The 24332-nt window shown below is 36.3% G+C and overlaps 3 protein-coding genes across 5 annotated transcripts; 1 reads left to right on the forward strand and 2 right to left on the reverse strand.

Moving 5' to 3' along the window:
- Positions 1 to 842: 842 nt before the first annotated feature.
- Positions 843 to 1795, forward strand: LOC141638552 (brassinosteroid-responsive RING protein 1-like). Its single transcript, XM_074447963.1, has one exon. It carries the CDS (start codon positions 1017 to 1019, stop codon positions 1542 to 1544), a length of 528 nt encoding a protein of 175 aa, XP_074304064.1. The 5' UTR covers positions 843 to 1016; the 3' UTR covers positions 1545 to 1795.
- Positions 1796 to 2304: 509 nt separating this feature from the next.
- Positions 2305 to 11116, reverse strand: LOC141638425 (uncharacterized). Of its 2 annotated transcripts, XM_074447833.1 has the most exons (8): positions 10893 to 11103; positions 10767 to 10788; positions 6936 to 6992; positions 6746 to 6827; positions 5129 to 5224; positions 4915 to 5039; positions 4785 to 4803; positions 2305 to 3152 (listed from the first exon to the last, which is right to left on the reverse strand). In XM_074447833.1, exons 1-8 carry the CDS (start codon positions 10990 to 10992, stop codon positions 2883 to 2885), a joined length of 771 nt encoding a protein of 256 aa, XP_074303934.1. In that variant the 5' UTR covers positions 10993 to 11103; the 3' UTR covers positions 2305 to 2882. The 2 variants fall into 2 exon arrangements, with proteins under 2 accessions (XP_074303934.1, XP_074303935.1); XM_074447834.1 differs by lacking the exon at positions 4785 to 4803 and having other exon boundaries at positions 2305 to 3169; positions 4911 to 5039; positions 10893 to 11116.
- Positions 11117 to 15585: 4469 nt separating this feature from the next.
- On the reverse strand, positions 15586 to 22418 carry LOC141638383 (ferrochelatase-2, chloroplastic-like). Of its 2 annotated transcripts, XM_074447794.1 has the most exons (10): positions 22090 to 22418; positions 21132 to 21204; positions 19572 to 19860; positions 19315 to 19458; positions 19073 to 19174; positions 17435 to 17538; positions 17235 to 17361; positions 16897 to 17049; positions 16615 to 16715; positions 15586 to 16180 (listed from the first exon to the last, which is right to left on the reverse strand). In XM_074447794.1, exons 1-10 carry the CDS (start codon positions 22094 to 22096, stop codon positions 15871 to 15873), a joined length of 1410 nt encoding a protein of 469 aa, XP_074303895.1. In that variant the 5' UTR covers positions 22097 to 22418; the 3' UTR covers positions 15586 to 15870. The 2 variants fall into 2 exon arrangements, with proteins under 2 accessions (XP_074303895.1, XP_074303896.1); XM_074447795.1 differs by lacking the exon at positions 21132 to 21204 and having other exon boundaries at positions 22090 to 22209.
- Between the last annotated feature and the right edge of the window lie 1914 nt (positions 22419 to 24332).

Raw genomic sequence — 24332 nt, forward strand, 5'->3', positions numbered from 1 at the left:
ATCCTTCGTTTTGCATTGTCATTTGTCATCTTAACACGAGTTCATACTTTTTTTTTAGATTTAAAGGGAGTCATAAGAAATTTTTTGATGATAACAGAATTTGAACCCAAATCATAAATATATCTTTTTATAAGTTTTACCAATTAAATTAGTTAACCTCCGAAGAAAACCCAACAAAGCAATTTGCTTGAGTAACATACAAACAATTATGACATACAAAAAATTTAGGCCTCGTTTGGTTCATCTTGGAGTTTGATTAACACCGGAAAATGCAATTCACGTGAATTATTTTCCTATATACAAATTCACGTGAATCCGAAAAACTTGTTTGGTTGCGGAGGTAGGAGTTGAATTCCTAGGAGTTGTCAACTACCTAGGGGGGAGTAGGTAATCCAACTCCTCCATCATGTAGGCATTCAAAACTCCTAGGAAAATTGAATGCCTACATTTTGCCAAAAAAATGGCAACCAAACACTCCCCATTTTTTTACAATTCATGGGATTTTAATTTTCCCATGAATTAGATAGGCAACCAAACGAGGCCTTAATACCCAAAATATAGGTTGAAAAAGACATTAAAAATGAACCTTTGATAAGATCTACTATAGATTTTAACAATCTAGTATCTTAAAAAAATTCCATATAGTTAGTCACTTAACCAATCTGAATTAAGTGGTAGTTAAAGTGAGAAATATTAATAAGTATACTCCTTTTTTTACTTAAAAAGAATGATTAGAAGTATGAGAAAAGAATGATGGACATGACCTTAATATTTGGGAGTTAGGACCCTACTTTACTTACTTACCTTTAATGTTATGTCACTCTTACACAACTTCTACTCTACTTTTAGTAGCCCACCATTTTCCCCCTCTTTCTCTCTATATATACACTTAACATTCCTCTCCAACCGTCACTCCAATTACTACCATTCATCATCAATCACCAACTCTCATTTGTTCAAATCTCATAATTTCCCGTAAGACCGTCTCATATAAGAATCATCGATACATTGCCGCCATGGGTTTCCCAGCTGGCTACACAGATGTACTCCTCCCAAACCTCCTCATCAACTTCCTCTCCCTCTTAGGCTTCATCCGCACCTTCACCCTCACCCTCCTCTCCTGTCTTGGGCTGTCGGGCCTCGTTGAGCCCGAACCCGGGCTCTCGGCCCATCCTGAACCCGTGTCGACCCGGCCCGCCACAGCATCCGCCTCGGCCGCCCTGATCCGGACAATGCTGCCCGCGGAGACGGTCTGCACCGGGCCGGGTCGGGCCCAGGAGAAGGACAGCTGCTGCGCGGTGTGCCTGTGCGAGTACGAGGAAGGGGAGGAGATCCGACGGATGCGGAACTGTCGACACGTGTTCCACAGGAGCTGTGTGGACCGTTGGATTGACTGTGATAGAAAGACGTGCCCATTGTGTAGGAAGGGATTAGTGCCAAAAGAGTTGGAAGATTACTTGAATCACAAACTTTGGGTTGCTTCTCAAGTTACTACTATTCCTGATTTATATTCTGATTATTCTCATATTACTCCTTTTTTATAGCACCGTCTTACATAATAATAATTACTCGTAATGTTTATTCACTTTAGCTTTAGCTTTGGGGAGATGGAACAGAAAATTGTAATGCATCCCTTTTTTTTTGTTTGGTTAGTTTGGCTCATTTGTATTATGAGAGATGTAGATATTAGTGAAAATACAGACAGAAGTATGTTGGAGAAGGAAAAACAACACAAGTGGAAATAAAAATTTCAAAGAAATTTTGTGTTTATTTACACATTTTTCTATTTTATGTCTATCATCTTTCATTCATTTTCATATAATGATTGTTAAATGCTGTATATGTTTCATACAAATCTTATTTGAGACGGTTGAAAACGTGCAACAGATCTAATTTTGCAACCGTCTTGAGACAGACTTGCTACAACAATACATGTATGTCTGCAAAATACAATAAGGGAATGAGACGGATGAACTTCAAGCATTGAAATGCTTGCTTCTTTTTGTACTCGAAACTTGATTGATTCAAAACTGTGATAAAATTAGTTTGTTTGTAATTCATAATTCTTTTTACAGTTCGGTTAAGTTCAATCTTTGGATCGAAGATGGAAAAGTAAACAAATGATACGGAGTTGATCTAGTCTAACCACAGGTTCAAGTCAATTCACCCGGAACATAGCAATGTCAAAACCCCTAAACGAATCCATCCTTGTCAATATAACTAAGCGAGTTTGGATCTTGGGTCCTGATTAAAGACTATCTTTTCATGTAAATTACTCAATTATAGCGCTGCAATAAATCAGGATTTACGATAAACTAGCAAACAATTAGAGTATGTATCATCAATGAGCGCTAAATCAACCCATCATTCTTCGATCCACAAACACACTTACAGCAATGTTTTACAGACATCGACAGAGCGTATATTAGGAAACTACAAGAAGAAAATAGGTCACCGAGTTGTCACAAGACTCACAACAAGCCGAGTTGCACCAAGAATATATATATACCAGGGTAAAACCATATACTGTTCACAAAGAATAAACAAGCTCAGAAAATTTGGAAAATTTGACAAGGAATAATCTGAAGTTTGTCTCAAATGTCACATGAGTTTAAGTCTTCCACAAATAAACTCAAGTTCATTTCATTACTCTGATTTTGCGCTTACTTTCTTTGCCGGAAAAAGGATCTCCAATGAAATATGAAAGCTTACTTAGGGTATTCATTTTCCAATAAAAAAGATAGAGCAAAACCAGGATAGTGAAGCAAACTTGGGATTAATTATGTCAGATACTCAAACTTCAGATTATTCTCCGCAAATTTTTCCAAAAAATTACTCCGTATGAATCATGCCTTGGAAAGAGGTTCACTCCGGAAGTAACATCACTTGGGGTACCCAGATGGGGGGTAGCCTTGAGGAGGATAAGCTGGTGGATATCCTTGAGGTGGAGCCGCCCCAGGAGGAGGATACCCATAGGCTGGTTGGGGTTGAGCGGGAGGATACCCGTACGCTGGTTGAGGTTGAGCGGGAGGATACCCTACAGTGGGAGGATAGGGCTGATCAATCCGAGACATCCCTTGAACTGGAGGCACTGCCATTGGCTGTGAACCAAACATGCCATCACGTTTGTCCATTTCAACCTTGTGTTGTGTCTGCAACATTTGGCAATCTACCATTACTAATCTAAATTAACCGGACTTAACTTCTGGTTTTCATCAGAAATTATCTGTCAGTGATTAAATGCTAAACAAACAATCACATTGGCAAACCAATTTGTACAAATAATCAACTAAGCAATGGCACTTGGCTGAAGATGCAAAATGTTATAATAACAAAACAAAAAAAAAAAAAACCACTCTCATTGCTAAAATGAGGACGTCCATGAAGTCTCAACTACGAACCAAACATCACGCCACGTCTGCATAAGCAACTGGACTCAACTATGGCAACATGGAAAAGTCACAAGAGTCCCATATGTTTCGACAACGGTTGTATAGGTACTCAAAATATGAGTATGTACGGAAATGTTGTCTCAAATTTAGAGCTGAATTACTTAATTGATTACTTTGTTGAGCTGGCTCTCCGCCAGAGTACTAGTCCATTTATAACATCAGCTGGTCTATATTAAGCAGCAAATGCTATTTAACTATCACAACTCATATTAAGGACTATTTTCAGTTTAGTAAACAGAGCAACTCAACCAAGTAAGCATTAGCAGTGTAGCACAACTAAACTAAAGAAAACGGAATTCCAAAAAAATGAAAAGGTACTACTCACTCACTCACTCACACACTTAACTGATACGGTAAACTTGTTACCTCCACTACTCTTAAGGCCTTGTGTGGACACAAGTTAAGGAAGGCAAGGGAGGGAGGGGGTAAAAGGAAAGCGCAGGAAGGGAAAGGAAGGGGAGAGGTAACGGGACAGGTGTGGGATACAATCTCCCTCCAAATCTCTCCTTTGTTGCAAGGATTTTAATTTGCCTCGGACGCCTCCCCTTCATTTCCCTCCTATCCTAGTAGCTAACCAATCAAAGGATGTATGCCTCCTCCCTTTCCCTCCAAATCATCCGATCCAAACAAGGCCCAAATTTACAGGGTACAAGAACAAATTAGATAATACTTGGTGTCAGGAACATAGCACGAGAGACAAGGGGAATGAAGAGAGAAATGGAATTTGGAAAGATTAAGAGTAAGCGAAGGAAAATCTAAAATGCAAAAAGAAGAAGAGCAATGAAATAACAAGAAAATAAGAAAGGTGAAAACGGAGACATAAGACAAGAAGTGCATCAGAGTTTTTCTGTTGTAGTTGCAATTCAATGGAGAATGGCTTTTGTGTCAAATTGAGATCAAATGTTTCAGGGATATATGACAAAGGAAACAGTGGCTGAAAACAGAGGTACATAGAATGGTGAAATTTCATAGCGCCTAAGAAATGATTGAAAAGTAAAAACAGGTTAACCGTGTATATTGGTAATTTTTTTGTTGGCGTGAATATTGAGAGACAGATTTGTCATACTCCCTCCACTCGGCTTTGTTCATCCCATTTTTCCAAAATACGCGAGGAGAATAATAATAATAAAAAATGGGAAGAAGAAAGTTGAGTAGAGGGAGTATGAATATTGAAACAGCCAACTGTGTGAACTGTTGATATACACAAAAAATTCTTTTGCCTAGTATAACTCATTGTAATTGATTGAGATCTTGCGCTTGCATCTTGACTCTTCACTACATTAACCACACATAATTCGTTTCACAAACTAAAAGCGTGGGAGGAAGCCAAACCTGCATGCACGCGCAGACCCTGCAAAACCAGAAAACCACTTATCAGATGGACATTCAAAGCAAATGAAGAAGTCAAGGCCCCCTCCCTCCTAAAGAAAGATGGAATAAATGACAAAGAAATGTTACATACGAGCAGTAAACTACATCAGAAAGAAGGTTCAATATGTGAGATGCTTGTGAAATTTCTTCACTCCCAACAATCATAGCAACAATAGAAAATATACATGCAACTTGGTTCAGGCAGAACATGAAACCCTGTCATCAAAGGAAAACGATTTGAGAAAAACAAAAACAACAAACTGCATGGTAATCTCACGGATAAGTCACAAGGAGAGACGAAGTACAATGATGCAGTTGTCACACTGTGTTGTCTGAATGTTGAACTCATCCTGCAACATAAAACGGGTAGAGGCCACAGAATTTGCAAAGCAGCAGAAAACCTGTTGATCACAAAATATATAATAATCAGGAACCAAGACGAAATGTTTAGCATTATTAGAAAAGAGCAACAGACACAAGGAAACAATCAATGACTCGGATAATCACATGAAAAGACAACAATGACAAAAACAATGTCAGTTCTCTAATGTTAAAGTACGATTTCACATAATTGAGAATATGTGACCTCAGCCTCAACCACAACATTACCCTAGAAGAGGCATTAAAGGAAAAGTTATTGAATGATCATCCTCCATTTGATGCATGTCAAACAACTAATCACTCACCACGCCATATAACTATATTATAATCTTCCTATAGTACCCTCTAGACATATAAGCAAAGTGTGGCAGGTCAAATGGAAGTGAAACTTCACTTGTTGAAGGCCAATTTTTAGGTTATTTCCACTAATTTCTTAACGTGGAGTTGTGATTTGTAAATGAAAGTGATCAATTTTGTTGAGCAGGATGGAGCAATAAACAAAAGAAATCAGAAATACAATAATTTCGGACCGTCGATATAACAGATGAACAGCCTCCCACCATGCTTACACATAACATATGTATCTACTATAAGAACAAGATATAAAAACCAAATCACAGCAACGTCGAAAGTAGTGTCTTTTGGCAAATAACAAGATATATTAAAAACTGACCCATACTTTGTTGGACTCGAAATTGACACAGCCTAAAATGACCTAAAATCACCTCGCCCAATCTAAAATGACCCAAAATAGCTAATTTTATATCACACTAAGGGGGTGTTTGGTAAACGGCGGATTGGTAAATTTTCAGCATATTCAAGGCTTTTAGCATATTTGACTTATCAATCTACTAATTTGAGTGTTTGGTAAACGGCATATTGAAACAGTAGATTGGAGTTGTTTTCCAACATGCTGCTCCCCTAGCATATTCACATTAGTAGATTGTGAAAAATGAATCCGTCAACCATTTATACATAAATACAACAATCTATTAACCTAAACCCGCTAATTACCAAACACTTCTATTGAATCTGCTAATTGAAATATACTAGTCAAACCTGTCAATCAAATCTGTCATTTATAATCTGCTTCTGCTAATATTAATCTGCTGAGTACCTAACACGGCCTAAATATTACCTTGCAATTTTAGTCAATATTTTTCTAATTAACCCCTTTTTAACTACGGAATTAAAAATGACCCAACAAGAAGTGACACATACCATAAATGACCCGTTTGTCGGGTCTACTCCCTAGTACCTCGCTTATGACAATACTGTATATTTAGGGAAAAAGGATTTTTTGTTTAAATTCCCTAATAACAACAGGTAGTTTGAATTTTGACACGTTCCTACAAGGATCCGTTGGTTCTAAGAAACAAAATACCAAATAGACTGAATTAAATCGGGCAAAGATATGCATATGTCATGGCATCTCAGCTAGTATATCAACAAAGGAAAGGACCATGGTTGTTCATTCAATATGAGTCTTCGTAAAAAAAAAAAAAAAAAAAAAAAAAAAAAAAAAAAAAAAGTAATTATACCTCAGTAGCAAGACAAAATTCAGGGCAGCGACTCTCTCCACACCGCCCACTGCAAGGCATATAACCTCCACAGCACACATATCTACACATTGAAGAGAAGTATAGTGAATGTCACTTCATGTCACAAAATTTCCCATAATTTCTACTTGATGTTCCCAAGCATACATCAAGATTCGCTATGGACATTCACCTTGTCATATCATTATAAAGAGCGCGTTTCCGAAGCAGATATGATGCACATGGTGAACTGAAAATGAAGAAAGAGAACTTTAGCGGTGGTATCACAAAAAAAAAAAAAAAAAAAAAAAAAAAAAAAACATGAACAATTATAATGGTGTTCCGGAAACAAACAGCTGTAGGAGCCTATAGAATAATAATAGCAACATTTATATCAAGACAAACGACAAAAATTAATACTCGTATAGTGTTTCCACTCTTAAGTGAAATGCTATAAAGAGAACATAAATGAAAACAAGTGAAGAAACGGACTAAAATTCTTGATACCAGAGAGCATATAACAAATGTACGGACATAATTATTCAAGATGACAAATAAAGTGTCCACCCTCATTCCCTCATCATGGAAATGAGACCAGATGTACGCCTCCATTTTGTTTAAACACATGACTGGTTTTTATGGAAAGACATCTACATTATCATTTTTTAAACGAATGATAAACAAGTTACTAGTAATTAGTAATTATCTAACACAAAGCTTATAAAAGCAAAAACTGTTAAGAGTTCAATGGATAGGATACCCTATGTTGACAATTACATAACACTCAATTTATCTCTTCAACACCAGCATACATGCAAATGTTGCTCTTGTGGTGAAGCTTATAGATATTTGGTAGGTGTTCCACTTTCCTCCCACAAAGCCTCGCCTTTATACTCAACATTAGAAAACAGTCCAATGCAACTGTTGGTAGACAGCAATCACCTTCCTTATCTCCTCCCATACACATTAATGAAACCCTTTGAAAATCTCACTCACTCCCTTTATCCACAACTAGATAATGAAAACACTTTAGCAAATCGAAGTTGGGGAAAATCATTCTGTGAAATAGTACAACATTTACTCCATATATATAAGAGCAATTGAATGCTCAGAACTAAGAGAAACCAATAGTGATGTTCCAAAATGCGGGAAGGAGCATTGTCATATCATCAAAGACTAAGAAAGATATTACATATATGATAAATTCTAGCTACACCTCGAGTACCATTTCATTGTACACCTTTAGCCAATAAAAAAAAAATTGGGACTTGCAACAATTCTCACAATTAACAACGTGATTTTAACTTTTAAGTGAAATAAAAGAGTTTTCATTCGCTGGGATGTGTGGAAATGTGGTACAGCGGATGTACCTTAAAATGTTTCTACATATACACGAAAAAATTGACCATTGGATTAGCTTTTACAGACATGTTTCTATTTCTCTAAAAATCTTCGAGCAATTTAAAACTACACCTTAACATTATGGGTAGATTTCTGAGTCAGTCTCACAATAAACTTATTGTAGGACCATTTTACAATTAAAATATGAAACCAAAAGGGGTAGAGGGTAATATAAGGACCTATACTATGCAGTTTTTTACAGGTAGGGACCTAAACATTTAAGTTTACAGTTAAGGGACTCCTATGTGAATTCCGTTAACTTTAACGGTAAAACAAACATTGGCAATCTAAAAGTGGAGTATCTAGTATGCAAGCAGTTAGAGCAAATTTTCTTTTACCTAATTTCGAGGATCTCCCTTCAACTCTCCTTGATTACTTGATTATATTTGTTGATTGAAATGTTGTCATTTAAAATACTGACGGTACGTTATATGTCGTAGAGTTGTTTAATAAGTAGTGTCGTGTCGGTTACATGCAAATATTAACTTTATATGATTTGTTATCATCTCAAACTGAACCCGGCCTAACTACATACAATCATACGAGTCAATAAATACCACCTAAGCTATAACCCGCTAACTTTTTGTCAGGTTCGTGTCGTATGTTAGAGTGAATAATTACCCCTCCTAAATTATTTTATAGTCATCTTCATCTCCTCAACCCAATCAAGTGTGACCCGTAATCCCGTATTTCATGTCTTTCTCTTACTTTCACTGTTTATTCTCTAAGCAAGGTCAATATTTATCTGCTTCATGATAGAAATCTACACCATCCAAATCCAGTATCTTCTGTAAACTCTTTATTCATGATGAACTATACTAATTGATGAATGAATTCATCTATCACCATTTTTCGAAATCAGACGTAGTGGTTACAATCCTCAGTCACAGTGGCGGACAACTTTTATACATTAAAATTTTTTCATCGTCAATACATAATAATATAATCGTAAAGAAAAAAATATATCAACAAACCCTAAACGGCTAAACCAAATACCAACAAGCCCAAGTGCATTATTTTAGAGGGAATATCCATTTTCGGCGGTAGAATTGGGGGTCCTGTGTAAAAAAAATTCGAGAGACCCCTTCAATTTCATATATTATCGTCATGAAAATAGTAAAAAAATTAACCAAAGAGTACCATAATCTTTATTTATAAGACAGTGGGAAATTTCACATGGAACTACTTCTAAAAGTGTATAATTCTATAGATATAAAAATATATATGCTTAACAAACAATATTAGTATGCAATTGGTGTGTTGGACAATCATTGAATATACTAGCCTAACGTCACAGGTTCGAACCCTTGTAGCATCATTTTGAAATTCAATTAATTAAATCTAACTTTGAACATACAAAAAAAATAAGCCAAACCTAACCATAGTGAGATTCGAACACGAGACCATCAGGGAAGTTTATAAGCCTCTTACCACCAGACCAAGAGCATCATCATGCTAAAAATAGGCGCTCTAAATATGTAAACATAGATTTTCAGTTTTGTTTTTCTTTTTTTTTTCCCGTCACGTGAGGGCACGTGCCCTCACTTTCCCCCCCCCCCCCCAAATCCGCCGCTGCTCAGTCACTACCCATCTGATTAAACATGACAGATTAACTTCAGCAACAATTTTCCATAAACATTATTCACCTAGCATTAAAATTCAAAAGAACAATAATATAATTTCCTGGGTTATATTCATCCGCTGATTGGAGCCTAATTAATGTTAAAAGTGTTAATTTATCGCTCTTTTGCTGGGTAATTTTTCTTTTGTTATTAACTAACTAAGGTTTAAAAATGTTAATATGTTTTTTATTAATGAGATGCATAACGGAGTTAACTCAGTTAAGTGTGAAGACCTTAACCGGAACATTTGAAAGTATAGGTCCTTGATGGTAAAAAATGGTAAAGTTTAGGTCCTTGTCATCACCTTAACTCAAACTAAAAGTAATCAAATGAGGACGTATAATATAAAATGGTTTATTAATAAAAATAGACGCAATTTATGAGAGAATATGTAGGAGTAATAACGAGAGTAAGTCTCTTGTAAAACCACATTACGATAAGACATTGTAAAACAAGTTACAAAATACTTTTATGCCTTTCTCAACCAAACATGGTAAATAATGGAAGGTTATTTTTGTTGGGGTAATTAAGTAAATTAAGCTGGTTTTACAATAACGATTGTGTTTTTGCACAGAGATACAGAAAAGGTGATCTTAAACCTCTAGTAACATTGTAAAATACCGTCTCCCAGAGGATTTTGCGTAACATTATATGCATTTACATTAGAAAATCCTAATTACACCAGAAAAAAAAAAAACATGCAAAATCGGGAAATCCTAAATTTAATTGTCAGTACAATTTTAACATTACAATTTAATTGTGAAGAAAATATAACAAGCAAAATCGGGAAATTCTAAATTAACACTATAAAATCCTAAATTTAATTGTTAGTACAATGTTCTTCACCAATAATCCGGAAAATAACAAGCGGAATCATAAATCTCAGCAAGTCAACTCAAGGTAAACCAAGTCAAACAGCAAAGAATTCATCCAAACACAAAAAAATAAAGAAAAATCAAAGCAAAACATAATAAAATTAAACTTCAATGAATCAAAATTACCAGAAGGTCGCGAAGCAGCAATCTGAAATAATCAAACAAACAAAAAAAATTAAATCACTACAAATTCTAAAAAAAAAAATGGAGAAAAATTGTAAAAAAAAAAAAAAAAAGGAAAAAGAAAAGTACAGGGAGTATCGGCTTGAACAGCGTTAAGGAGATCAGTGTGCCAAAGATTACGATAGTTCTGTCTCGTCTCCATTTTTTGAATGAAATCCTTTGACACCATTTTTGGTTGCTTGATTTGCAGAAAAGATGTTGAGGAATAATACCAAACGTTTGGGTCTTTTGAGTCTGAAACAACACAAAGTTAAGAAAGTTGAAAATTGAAAGTGGTGGTGGGGTCTTTGACGAGGATGACGAGACCGTATTTGATGGAAATGGAGCCTCTCGCAATCTCTTTAAATAATAATTTCTCCTTTCATTCTCATCTTCCTTTATTTTTATGCGTAAATTTAGAATCGTTAGATATTATCAACATGCATCTGGACCATTAATAAGAATTTACCTCTCCATTTCTTTTAGGAAATGGGGAGAAATTGGGCTCGTATTTGATTAGTTGGAGAAAAAGTGACAAAAGTGAGCTGTCTTTATTTTGATGAATTTTGACACGGACTGAATTTACTCAAATTCTCATCAGAGTAACCTCTCATAATAAGCAAGTGGGCGAAACCGAGAGATAACTAGTTGTGTATAAAACGGCTTTAATTAAAATAGAGTAAAATGGTTTTAGAGGGTGTTTGATAAATAACATATTGACTTATTTTTAGCATATTAAAGGGTTTAAGCATGTTTGACTCATTAATATGTTAATTTTAGAGTTTGATAAACAACATCATTGTTGTTAAACCCCCGATCTGGATCGTAGGATCTTATGATTCTACGATCCAAAAAGTGGCGACCGATCCCGATCCTAGGTAGAATCTTAATTTTGTAGGATCTTACGATTCAACTTTTCTCAAAAAAAATCACGTAGAATATTAACCCGATCCTACGATTATACGACCCGATCCTATATTATTAATAGTTCAATTTTTCAGGTACTAACACTTTATATATGACGCTTACGATAGAATATTACTATAAACAAAAATAATTTGTGGGGACATGCTAAGATAATAGTGTTTTAATATTTAAACACGAAATTTTAACATATTTTGATAATAAAATTATGTATTTTAGTTAAATTGTAGGATCTTACGATTCTACGATTCGATTCTACCGATTTGATCCTAATAAGCCCATCGATCCAAAGTAGGATCCCGATCCTAACAACATTGAACAACATATTGAAACCGCATATTTGAGGTCAGTTTGTTGTTTTACAATACGCTACTTACCCCAGCATATTGGTTAGCATATTATAAAATAGGAAATTTTGCTTCATTTTATAAAGAAAACTAACAACCTACTAATCGTAATCTGTGAATTATTAAACACTCAAATTAATTCTACTAATTATAATATGATAGTCAAACCTTCTAATAAAATCTGTTAATGTGAATATGCGGGGTGGAGCAGCATATTGAAAAACAGTAGATTGAGCTCCAATCTACTCTTTCAATATGCCATTTACCAAACACTCAAAATAGTAGATTGGTGAGTCAAACATGCTAAAAGCCTTGAATATGCTGAAAAATTTTCAATCCGCCATTTACCAAACACCCCCATAATCTGCTTTTACAATTTACTTATGCTGGAATTAATCCGATGTTTACCAAACAAGGCCTTAATATCACTCCCTCTAGGCTTCTATCCCCGGTTTTTATTTCCCCATTTTTACTCAAGATTTATCTCAAAATATTGTTCATTCTCTAAGAGCATGTTTAGCCTGCTTTGTTAAAATTGAGTTTTTGTTTATCAAGCTTAATTTTTTAAAAAGGTTTTAAAACTAAAAGCACTAAATTGATGCTTCTATTTTTAAGGGTAAGAAACTGATATTTTTTAGCTTTTAAAAAACCATTTTCAACTTTTAAATAATTATGTGTTGGGCCAATTAATGTTTATGGGTTAAAAAAAACACTCTAAAAGGTTAGGTTAAACACGCAAATTTACTTCAGAAATACTTTAAACTCTAATATTGCCTCTAGATGATTAATCATCCCCTTTGCACAACTATATTAGTATTTCCATTTCCACTTTATAAAATTTTATGGGTAGAGTAGGTAGTTCATTCATTTTCCTTAATTACTTCCATAATAGAAAGAATGACAAAATATGAGACGAAAGAATTACTATATTATTAGTGGGTAAAAGTAGTAAATTTATTTGTTTTACAATAAATTTATGTAAGGTTTACTTCCACACGGATTTGTATGAAATGATATTTTTAAGACAATGGCAGGGCATAGGGTAGACAATTTCACCTGATATCCATGCATACTTAAATTAAATGGGTGAGATATGGATGATACTTTTCATATGAATTTAGGGTATGATATGGATATATGGATTAATGTAGGGTGAACAAAACTAGTCTTGCTTAAAACAACAATATTCTGTAATAATTTTCAATTTATTATTTGGTCGCATACGAGTCGTGTTAACAATTGCGTTGCACAAGCGTTAACTCATATTGTTCCAAGGGTTATTGGTAGAGTTGTATGGGTGGATGATATACCACCTTCTGCAAACAGTGTTGTAGTATTTGACCTTTCATTGTTACAGTAATATAGTAGTGCCTTCGGGATTCTTTCAAAAAAAACGACAATGTCCCTTTTAAAGGTAAAACGAATTCAAATATTAGTACTTGATGATAATAATAAGAGAAACAACTTGACTCATGATTCTTACACTTTCTTCCTTATTGCGTTGGTTTACTCCCTCCGTCCCAATTATTATGTGAGGGGTGATGTGTCGTAAGATAAGGATAATGGAACACGAGATGAGATACAAACGTGGGATATATAGGATCTCAACTCTTCATTTCAGGGTGTCTCAATCAATTGTTTTGCCATTCTATTTTGAGTTATTTCATAGGAATAATTCACCCTATGGGTGGTCTGCTTAAATTAATTTATCCTTTAAGTAATTTGAATTTAATCCCTCTTATCCCTCCTTCCACCCAGAACGCACTAGAGTGACCGGTAACCTAAACAACAGGTTACCCTTATGTTTTTTAGAGTTAAGACACTTTAATTCTTACCCTAATTCCAAAAAAAATCCAAATTCATCTCTTCTCCCTCCATTCATTACTCCTCTGTTGTCTGTCGGTAGTCCTCCCTCCGACCACCACTCCTCTTGCAGCCACTCCTCGGCGCTGACTCCCTCCGACCACTAGCGCGGCTGCTCACCTCCGCACGCACTAGTTCACCATTAAACTTCACCAACTTTCACCCCTTATCTTCTTCGTTCACCACAAAGCAATGTTTGTCGTGGAGTAGGTCAAATTTGGGAGTTAAATGAAAGGGAAGAAAAGGTGACCTTCAAGGGTAAAAAAATTAAGTGAGTTTGTTATGGGAATAAGGGGGGATTGGAGGGATTAAATTCAGATTACTTATAGAATGAAGTAATTTAAGCAGGTCATTCTTATGATAGATTATTCATATGAAATAACCCTTTCTATTTTAGGAATGTCTTTGGTCTTTGATGAGAAATTTGAATCCTCCACTCTCGAATTGGTCTAATCATCTAATAATTAACCCTTTCTTTTTTCTTAGGCTTTGAGCCAAAACCAAAAGCAAATAAATGATGGATTGACCATTTATGAATGTGTATTAGTGGATGAGTAATAATTTGTGTAGGACTATATACACATGGGCACATGGGTTGATTAGTTGATTATATTGCTTAAAATACACCTTATTGCCATTTCTTAATCTCTTAATACTACCACTATGGTGGTGACTTTCATTATTGTTGTTAGTTGCTAACTCAGACCAAGGAGGACATCTACATTTATCATCTTATTTGCTTGCACGTAATAACTCGAGTTGTTAACTCATCGCAAGAATACAAGTCAATTAACCTATTATTAATACTTGTCCAAACTCTAATGACACAAGGAATGACCCATTTAGATACTCCCTCCATTCAACTTCACTTTACATGTATTCTTTTTTCTTCCATTCAACTCCACTTTACATGTTTCCTTTTTAGGCCAAGAAAATGACCATTCTATCCTTATTCATTCCATATTTACAAAAAATGTCATCCATACCCCACACTAACCCACCATAAAACCCCACCCTTTATATTTTTTTAACATTTTTAACCCCACCATTCTCTTTCCCTAGGTACTTTTTATAGTTTTTTTTAATCCGCTCTTTAATACCCGTGCAAAAAACAAACATGCGAAGTGGAGTTGAACGGAGGGAGTATTCTTGTAGAGCATTCACATTGTTGAGATTTCACCTATCTTCGTTCTAGATAACAATAATCCCCTTTTAGTCTGCACTTGCAATTAGACCTGTTAAATGAGTTATTCGGGTCGGTAATTTTCGAATCGGGTCCGGTCATTTTTGGGTCGGGTCTCTTCAAATCGGGTCATTCTAGATCACTTAAGGTCATGATCTTGCCATAACTAAGTTATTTCGGATCCTTTTGGGTCTATCGGGTCACTTCAAGTCAGGCCTCCTCGTGTCGGGTCACTTTCAGGTGAGGTCGCTTCGGGTATGTCGGGCCATTTTCGGGTCTCGAATCACTCATTTGGGTCGGGTTAGCTTTGCATGGGTCAGGTCGGCATTGCCGTGTCTGTTGCAATGCTCCAAGTCTACATTTGTGAACTTCAAAGAAGACATTTGTAACTTATGATCAAAGACCGCTACAATTTATGAGCCAGATACTTCGCCTTGTGCCTTCTCTTACACCCAACAAAATCTATGAGGAAAGATCAATGGGAGATTGCAAATATCATGAGTAAAAATTAATAAAACTTCAGATGTTGCAAAAAAAATGCAACTATGCTATGTTCTATGTATTATATCAGACGTGCTATTGCCATAAAAGATAGGCTACAAAATATAACTCCACTCTTTATCCGTGTCGAAACTAGTCACAAAGAAGTATAGGACTTGGAATAATTACTCACTACTGTGGTTCTCCTGACATATTTAGGCACTGTTAAGTGTAAGCTTGCAAGTTTCTAGTAGGTATATCGTGCTACTCTCTATAAAAGGTTACTCCTGAACGCCGAGACCAATTTAGGGGACAAAAGCAAGACAAAGGCGAGTATGGACCCAAAGAAAATCTTGACAAAATACTTGATGGGGTCGTTATCACCTTCCTCAGATGCACCTGTAGACATTGCAGTGGCCAAAGGTAGGGCTTCGGTAACAGCATCTGCTAGATCATTGATGAAAGACGGGTTGCAGTTGAGGGCTGGTACACGACCCCAGTTCTCGACGCCTGACTCAAGGGCTAATTCTCTGTATTCCATGTCTATTTCCTCAAGTGTCTCTATGTGCTCGCTCACAAAGCTACATTAAGTTGAAAGAGAAATAAGAGGTTAAAACTTTCAGATTCGTAACATGCAAAAAAAGCATAATAGTACTGTTTGGCGGGATGGACCAAAACGGAATATGTAAACTATTGGCTAAGACAAACGAAGTACACGATGCCCTCTCTTCTTAAAAGAGATAATACGCCAAAGTAAAAGGCTTGGGATTTAGTCCATACCCCAATTAAAGTTTTAAAATTGGATATACTTCTTTAGCAGGGTTCATACTAGTATGTTGTCCGTTAAGACGCGACTTATCCCTCATGAGCTTCAGAAACAATAATATAAACCAATGTAAAATGCTTGAAATTTCAGACAGTATTAATAATGACAAATAAAATTAACTGAACTACTCTGTCATCATTCATTAGAACAACAAAAGATGAAAATGACCTCAATTAATCTAAATCTCACCTCACAGGCACCGCTAGCAGATTCTTGACTCCTTTCTTGCCAAGCTCGACAAGAACTTCATCAGTATACGGTTTCAGCCATTGCACGGGACCAACTCGACTCTGAACATTAGGGCATCAAGAAAAGAATTACGACAGAGAAGAATCAAAGAAAGAAATAGTCGGTATTACTGGCAAGAGAACGATGCAGACAAGAGGACTAGGATAAAGTAACTACAAAACTACAATAAAGGTCCATATATTCAGAAAGCCAACGTGTATACAAGATTTTCTCGTTTCAAACCTGGTAAGCAAGAGTGTGATCGTTGTTGGTTCCTCTAGATTTTAACTCTCTCATAATTAAAAGGATGCAATCCTCCATCTGGTCTTTGTAGGGATCGCCAGCATTCTCTACATAGCTAACTGGCACTCCATGAGCACTGAAGAATATCATAACCTAAACATTTATTTCAACAATGACAATTAGTGTCAACATGAATTTTAGTTTAGCTGACAACAGTTTATGTAAAACCACCACAATGCTAAAGTATTGCAGAGTTCCAATCCAAACAAAAATCTCAACACAATAGTTAACAGCAGGAAGAAAAAGACCACATTTTCCCAGTCAATGAAAGTGCCTACCTCTTCTGGTGCGGAAAAAGATTGTAGCTCTTTCTCAATCAGGTCAGCCATAGACCTTACATAACCTTCCCGTTGGTACCAGGATCTAATGATAGCTACCGGGAGACTAGAAAGATACGCATCCTCCCTGAAACAGACTTGAATTAGAGTAAGCAAAAAAAAAAAACTAACGACATGACTTGATTTAGAAACAAGGATACCTGAACATATTCTGCAGAATTCGAAGACTGGAGCCAGTTGTAGATATAGAATACTGGGGGTAGAGAGGGAGAATAACCAGCTTTGTAATCTTGTCACTCTTAATCTATATGAACAAATGATACAAGTTCAACCACGTTGTCCAGGCAAAATCAAAATATAAAACTTCCAAGGGTAAAGAAAATATATATTGACACTTTGCCGACTCAGCTATATACAAAATGCAAAATAAAAGCAACAAATTAGAGTGCTTGAAAGAAGAATGTCGAGTAGTAGCAATTTTATTATCTAAAACGTTTCGAAAATGCCTTTTGAATTTCATTTCAAAATTCAAACTAACCATGGAAAGAGTCAAGCATTATACATAACGACGCCTTTTGGACTTTGATTAGGATTAAGCTTCTATTGTTGATATCATGTATAATTCCTGTTCAGACACAGCAGACGGGGAAAAGTCTAATTGAAAATGAACCTGATCTACTGCCTCTTTGTTTACAGGAAAGCTTGACAATGCGAATTCTTGAAATAAGAATAAGTAAACAGAAATTATATCTGCTAAGTTCCTAGAGAAAGTCACTGTTTATTGCACTGCAATTCAAATTAACCATAGAAAGAGTAAAATAGTCCCCATTTCATTGCATGCTCCAATTACATGAAAGTATGAAACAACAATACACTACTCCTAACACAGATGAAGTTGGCAACATTAAACTCCTTCCATTTTTTATTTTCCCATTTGACTTGTCAACCTTTTTAAGGAAATGGTCTTTGTTTGCCTAATTACCCTTCATTAGCTCTACTCTCAGTCTCACATTAACCTCATCCAATCTACCCAACATACCCACCCCAAGACCAGCCACCACACCGACACTACACAAATACCAACCATCAACGCTATCACCGCCGGCCACCCAACACCCAATTCACCGAGCATCAACTCCCAACTGCCACCGCCATCCCATGACCTAGGCAACAAATCCTAGATCTAGGGTAGGGGGTGAGCAGGGGTGATACCTCCGATGGAGGTTGGTGGTATAGTGATGATTGATGGGAACGGGACAGGAACGACGTGGGTTTTTGGGTAATAGAGGGTTAGATACTGAGGCTGGTTTTGGGTGGGGATGAGGTTGGGGTTGCTGCTGAGTTATGGCTTACAGTTGGGTGGGCTTTGCACTGGTTGAGTATCTGGTGAGGAGGAGCAGTGGAAACGGCTAGGACTTGTCTTCGTTAGAGTGGCGGTTTGCGGGTCATCGCTTTGGAGAGTCAGTGGCGGATGGGTCGAGATTAAAGGAAGGCCAAGTCTGAGGGTGGATCGAGCTGGTTGGGATTGGTGATTGGGGACCCGAGTGTTGGATGAGGTGAAAAAGGGTGCCGCAGGGGGTACTTTTGGTAAAAACAATTGAAATAGTTACCTTATAAGGAAAGCATGAGAAGTGGGAGGATAAAAATATGGTACCCAAAAAGGAGGGAGTATTATGCTAACAGGTTCAAGCAAACATGGTAGCTACTGCTAAAAAGAATTTTTTCTTTTTTCTGAGTCTAATACATGACATTTAATTTGAGCCTCCGATAAAACAGCAGATGCATCTTTTTATTTCATTTAAATGTAACAAAGGAGAAAAATTGAATTGAATCTGAACCTGATGAACTGCCTCTTCAGTAAACGGGTACCAATATCGCATGCCAACATAGACTGACACATTCTTATGCTTTGTTTCCAACGCCAACTTCAGTGCATTTGCCTTCATAATTCGACAGTTAATACCATAAGAATTGGCAGCATGGTAGAGTTTAATTATAATGAACTGAAATAAAAACAACTATGGATACGCATTATACTAAAGTAACACAAAAAAAATAAAAAATACCACTAATGACTAACTTGCTCATCTGTGATTTTTCGTAGTGGTGAACCCCCTCCAATGGAAGCATACCCTTCCTTGCTTTTTGGAGCTCTAAGTGTAGAGATAAGTTGAGCCAAAGGTCTTTGCAGAAACTGAAACAACCTGGGTAGGCGAATGATGTCCTAATTCAAAATTATGATTGATAAGAAAGTCAGTATATATGTTTTGGGAGATAGAAAGCAAATCAATATATGAAAAATGGAGTCAACAGACAAACAGAGTCAAAAAGGCATACTGGATCAGCAAATAGATTGTACAAGAACGGTTGGACGTCATCAAGCGTATCAGGTCCACCAAGATTCAGGAGAAGCACACCAATTTTCTCTTCTGCAATTTGTGAAGTAGCTTCCACCTCACCATATGTGCCTGTGTAAGTGGTTGCAGAGCAAAAAGAATTCCCTACTCTATCGCTTCTCATTTTTAGCTGGCAAGAAGATAATCCAAATCGAGAAGGAGAGACACTGCTGGAACGGAAAGAAGATCTACCGAATGACACGCCATCTGAACAATGGCTACATGTATACCTAAAAGGGAAAACGTAAATGGTTAGTGAAGATGATCAGACAACTGCGAATTATAAGTCTCACCGTGCACAAAATTAGCTAAACAGAGTCATCAAGAATGGTACATTTGCCTTCATTCTTGGGTAAATTTCTGTATTCATGCCAGTAGATGAAACATTGATAGCTATAACAAAAGAAAATGATGCTTAGAAATTTATTTACCAAAAAAAATTAAGAGCAGCAATGACAGGATGTAGCATGTAAGGAAATGTGAGTATTGAAAATGTAATCAACCGATATGAACAAATAAGAATCTCAGTTTAAGGTGTGAATGTGTGATAGGTAGATTAGAAACCACAACTCAAAGTTCAAGAAAGGTGAGTTACCACCGATAACTAACCAACCGAGTGATAAGTCATTAAATCGTCCTACATGGACCACATGGAGACAAAATCCCACAAAGCACAATTACATAATCACCCAAATAACTCTCTGGAGACAACTACCTCACACCTTTAATGGCAAAATTGTCTCCGACTGAATAATTAGCACGATGTAGACAACAAATTTCAGAAATATGGCTAAGAAATTTATAACCTTATGATTTTGCTATCATTGAAACAAAAATCATAGTCATTAAGTCATCGAACATATTTTCCTACTTCACACCTTTAATGGCAATTGCAATCCTAGAACATATTTTCCTACAGGAGCACGGGGAATCAAACACGGCCATGGCTCTTATTATACTTCAAACAACACCCATTGTTAGAATAACACAAAAATGATCAGATAGCATCAGGCTAATTAGAACAAAAATAACAACTACCACCAACCCAAGTTCGATATTTCCGTCAAGTCCAACCAACCCAAGTTCGATATTTCCGTCAAGTCCAACACCCTCCCACCAATCTGTGACAGCTTGATCGTGACTGATCCAACGGAAAATCCATAGTTTTTTTTAGTAAAGGGAGCCATAACCATAAGGGCAGTTTTGGTACTAAGAGGACTGAACCCAGGTCATAAGTAGAACCGCTTTTGACTTTACCGGCTAAACTAGCTAACATAAGACGGCCAGAGGCGCAGGGCCATCATCAAGGAACAATTAATCGGCAAAGGTTGGTGATTCATCATAATTCATAACGTACACAATACTCAACAGGCTCACAATTTGACTAATACAACATACGTAATTATTAGAGTATAAAACCGATTTCAGAACATGATTAAACCCAAAAAAAAACAAAAAAAAGTATACAATTAGTGATAAAAAATGAAAAAAAGTTAGTTACCGATTAAATCTATGTCTGGAATTAGTGAAGGCGGTGATTTGGGAAATGGTAACAGAAGTTGCATCCATGGCGTCTACACAAAGAGATCAAAAAAATGGAAGGGAAGAATTAAGGGTTGTAGTGTTTGTGTCGAGAAATTGCGACTTTTGTTTGGTAAAATGAGGCTGCTACCAAACGTACGTGTTCGTTCAAATCAATAGGGGAAAGTGCTTCGTTTATATTGATTCCTTGCTACTATTTGCACCTAGCTACTATTATTGTGTTTTTAAACGCTACCATTGAATATCTTACCAAATAGAATTGGCTGACTTTCGGGTGTAGGCGAAATTAGGTTTTCACATACGAATTTTACTTTTTTTACATATATTTTTTTCATTAATTTTCCATACCATACCCCTCTACCTAGACCTCCCTAAACCTTCAAATTAACTCTATTATGTACCATTTTCCCTAAAAAAAAAAGAGTAGGTCTCCTGAGAGACGGTCTCTTAATAAGCATTGTTGAGAGACCGTTGTACAATTTTAAGAAAAAGTGGTACTAAAGGTAATAAAATAGGTACAAATCATGATTAATAATAAAATGGGTACATTTACTATGTAAATAGGTACGAAATTACTATGACACGATCAATAATAAAAAGGGTACGAAATACAAATAAAATGGTACGAAATACAAATAAAAGGGTACGAAAGATTGGTCTCTCAATAACTTAGTGAGAGACCGTCTCTCCCAAGTTTTAGTGAAAAAAAAAATGTAATTGCTCCAAAAACTTGAACAATTGATCGTAATTCTATAATTACTAAAGTAATTTAGTTGTTTATTGATGATTAAAATATTTTTTTAACGGTGTTTATTTAATTTATCCTTGCTGCAAGTCGAATCAGCTAATTTTTCCACTTGTCCCTAAACCCAGATCTTGTTTCCATTGTTAAGAGAAAACTAATACGGAGTACTTACCTGTCATAGCATCGCATTAGGGCCACAATCAATATTAATGTTTTGCTGGTATTGGATTAAATTTGAGTTTTGCCTCTAGATTTTGAAGTGAGATTCATATTGATGTTCTCTATAATTGAATAATTGATTGAACCTATAGATGAGAAGGTACCAAAGGTTCAAGTTTTCAATCGACTTGCGTGCTTGTTTCTAGGAAATTTGGCTGGTCAGTTGAGGTGGTTAGGGTAGTGTTGAGCCGGCGTAGCATGATTGGCCGGAGGGTGGGTTGTCGGAGGGGCTGTTGTGGTGAAGAGAGGTTAAGAGAAAGGGGATTAAAATAATCAATTGAATGGAGGAAAAAAAAATGAGAAAAATAAAATTATAAAAGATGTAGGTAAAAGACTAAAATTCGTATGTGAAAAAGCACAATCCTTTGAAAATAGTACGGAAAATGAAAAAAAAAGGAAAAAACTATACGGTTTGGGTCTTGGACTCTTGAGTGTTTGGGCTTTGGTATAGCACCTGCAAACTGCGGTATGGGTTGTGTCTAGATTTGGAAAACGGGTCAATCGGGTTGGGGTAGTTTGGATCTCTCGTTGATTTTGGGTTAATTCGAGTCGGGTCATTTGATATTTCGGATTTGTTGATCGGGTCTGTTTCGGGTCACACGGGTGGGGTTGTTTCGGGTCAGGTCATTTTCGGGTCAATGAATAAGAGAGAAAAAGTCATTTCAAACTTTTTCAGTTCAATTAGAGTTATGTTTTGTCAGGTCATTTTCGGGTTCGATAGTTTCGGATCGGATTGCTTTTGCCAAATCTAGCTTGTGCCCATCTTAAATAATCTCTTTTTTTTCCTCTCTAGGTCCTGTTTCCATTCGTTCCAAAAATTCCTTACACGATTGGTCGAGTCCAGGTGCTGAGGGGTAATATCCGTATAAAACCCTTTCTTTATAGGATTATAACGCAAATTTTATATGCAATTTATTGTCATAAACGAAATTAACAAAGAACGATTAAGCAATAGAAATAACCTTCGGTCCTAGTGCAAAATGGCAATGAGAGATCAAAGTAGATCTCCTCCTAAATGTTGCACCCAAGATTGTCCGAGAAATGCCCTTGTGCTAGAGTGAATCCTCTAATTGCCTTGCAATATTGAGAGGATTGTTTTGTGAGTTTATGTTGGATGAGAGATCCGAATTTCGAGAGGCACTTTCTCAAAACCCTAATTTCTTTTTGCAAATGAATGAATAGGTTAAACAAGATAGTGAGCCTCTCTTATTGTCTAGGCCATTCGGCCAAACCGAGATCAAGAGAGGGAAATGGGCTTTTTCATTTCCTCTTTATTTTAACTCGCGGTCCGACATGCAATTTACTAAATGTATATGACACGGTCTAATTATAAACTGTCATCGGTTATCGGTTATTAAAGCATCAACTAATAATACGGATTAGTTGAATTATTAATACATGTCCGACAAAGACAATATTGTATAATTACATTCAATATACATTTAATTAAATATAAAACGCTTATATTCAATTTACGAATTAACTGCTTAATTCGCCTTAGCCATTTTCATTTAATCCGTATTAAATAAAATATCTCAACATCACATTTTGACTTATTATTAGTCAAATAACTCGGACTAACTGGTTAGTCAAATTTGGCATCTACATGACTGTATTTTCATACCGTCACATCTCTCAAACGTATCCTATAGGTGTGACTTTTAGGGACCAGTTGATCACCGCCATCTGTATGACAATAACGTCAAACTTATCTAGCAAGCCAACCGTTATTGATAAACGTGGATCAACTGATAATAATACCAAAAGTATGCCCTTTGATCCTTTTAGAGATTTATAAGTCCTTGCACTAACTGTTAAGGACACCAGCCCCAACAAGATCCCACTTGTCCGTACAAGTATGTGTGCAATGACGTTATCCGCACTAACTGGAGGACACAGCTCCAACAAACTCCCACTTGTCCGTACAAGTGTATGTGCGATAACCGATTCTCATATTCATTTAAAATTTCTCCCACTCAATGTAAAACAATTTGCAGATCCGGATCCGCAAATGTCGTATTTTACAATCGATCTGTATCTAGAGTGGTTTCCCCGACTAGAGAGTAACTTAACTGATAAAACGAATCCGTATCCGAGCATGGCCATGCATTTCGATTCTGACTCCTCGAGTGGCCCCGAGAAATATCGAGTACGATAAAGGTGAATATTTCCTTCAACTCGAACTCCTTCCGATCT

The sequence above is a fragment of the Silene latifolia genome, unplaced genomic scaffold (genome assembly GCF_048544455.1).
Source record: "Silene latifolia isolate original U9 population unplaced genomic scaffold, ASM4854445v1 scaffold_20.1, whole genome shotgun sequence".
NCBI lineage: Eukaryota > Viridiplantae > Streptophyta > Magnoliopsida > Caryophyllales > Caryophyllaceae > Silene > Silene latifolia.

Bases quoted from the DNA above. Each gene is read 5' to 3' on its own strand.
- LOC141638552 (XM_074447963.1), top strand. From the start codon at position 1,017: ATGGGTTTCCCAGCTGGCTACACAGATGTACTCCTCCCAAACCTCCTC.
- LOC141638425 (XM_074447833.1), bottom strand. From the start codon at position 10,992: ATGGTGTCAAAGGATTTCATTCAAAAAATGGAGACGAGACAGAACTAT. The intron at 5,225-6,745 runs GTATAATTACTT...TGTGATCAACAG, and splicing joins AATTTTGTCTTGCTACTGAG to GTTTTCTGCTGCTTTGCAAA. The intron at 5,040-5,128 runs GTACTTCGTCTC...CTTTGATGACAG, and splicing joins AGTGTGACAACTGCATCATT to GGTTTCATGTTCTGCCTGAA.
- LOC141638383 (XM_074447794.1), bottom strand. The intron at 19,459-19,571 runs GTATGCCTTTTT...ATTTTGAATTAG, and splicing joins ACAATCTATTTGCTGATCCA to GACATCATTCGCCTACCCAG. The intron at 17,362-17,434 runs GTATCCTTGTTT...AGTCTGTTTCAG, and splicing joins ATTCTGCAGAATATGTTCAG to GGAGGATGCGTATCTTTCTA.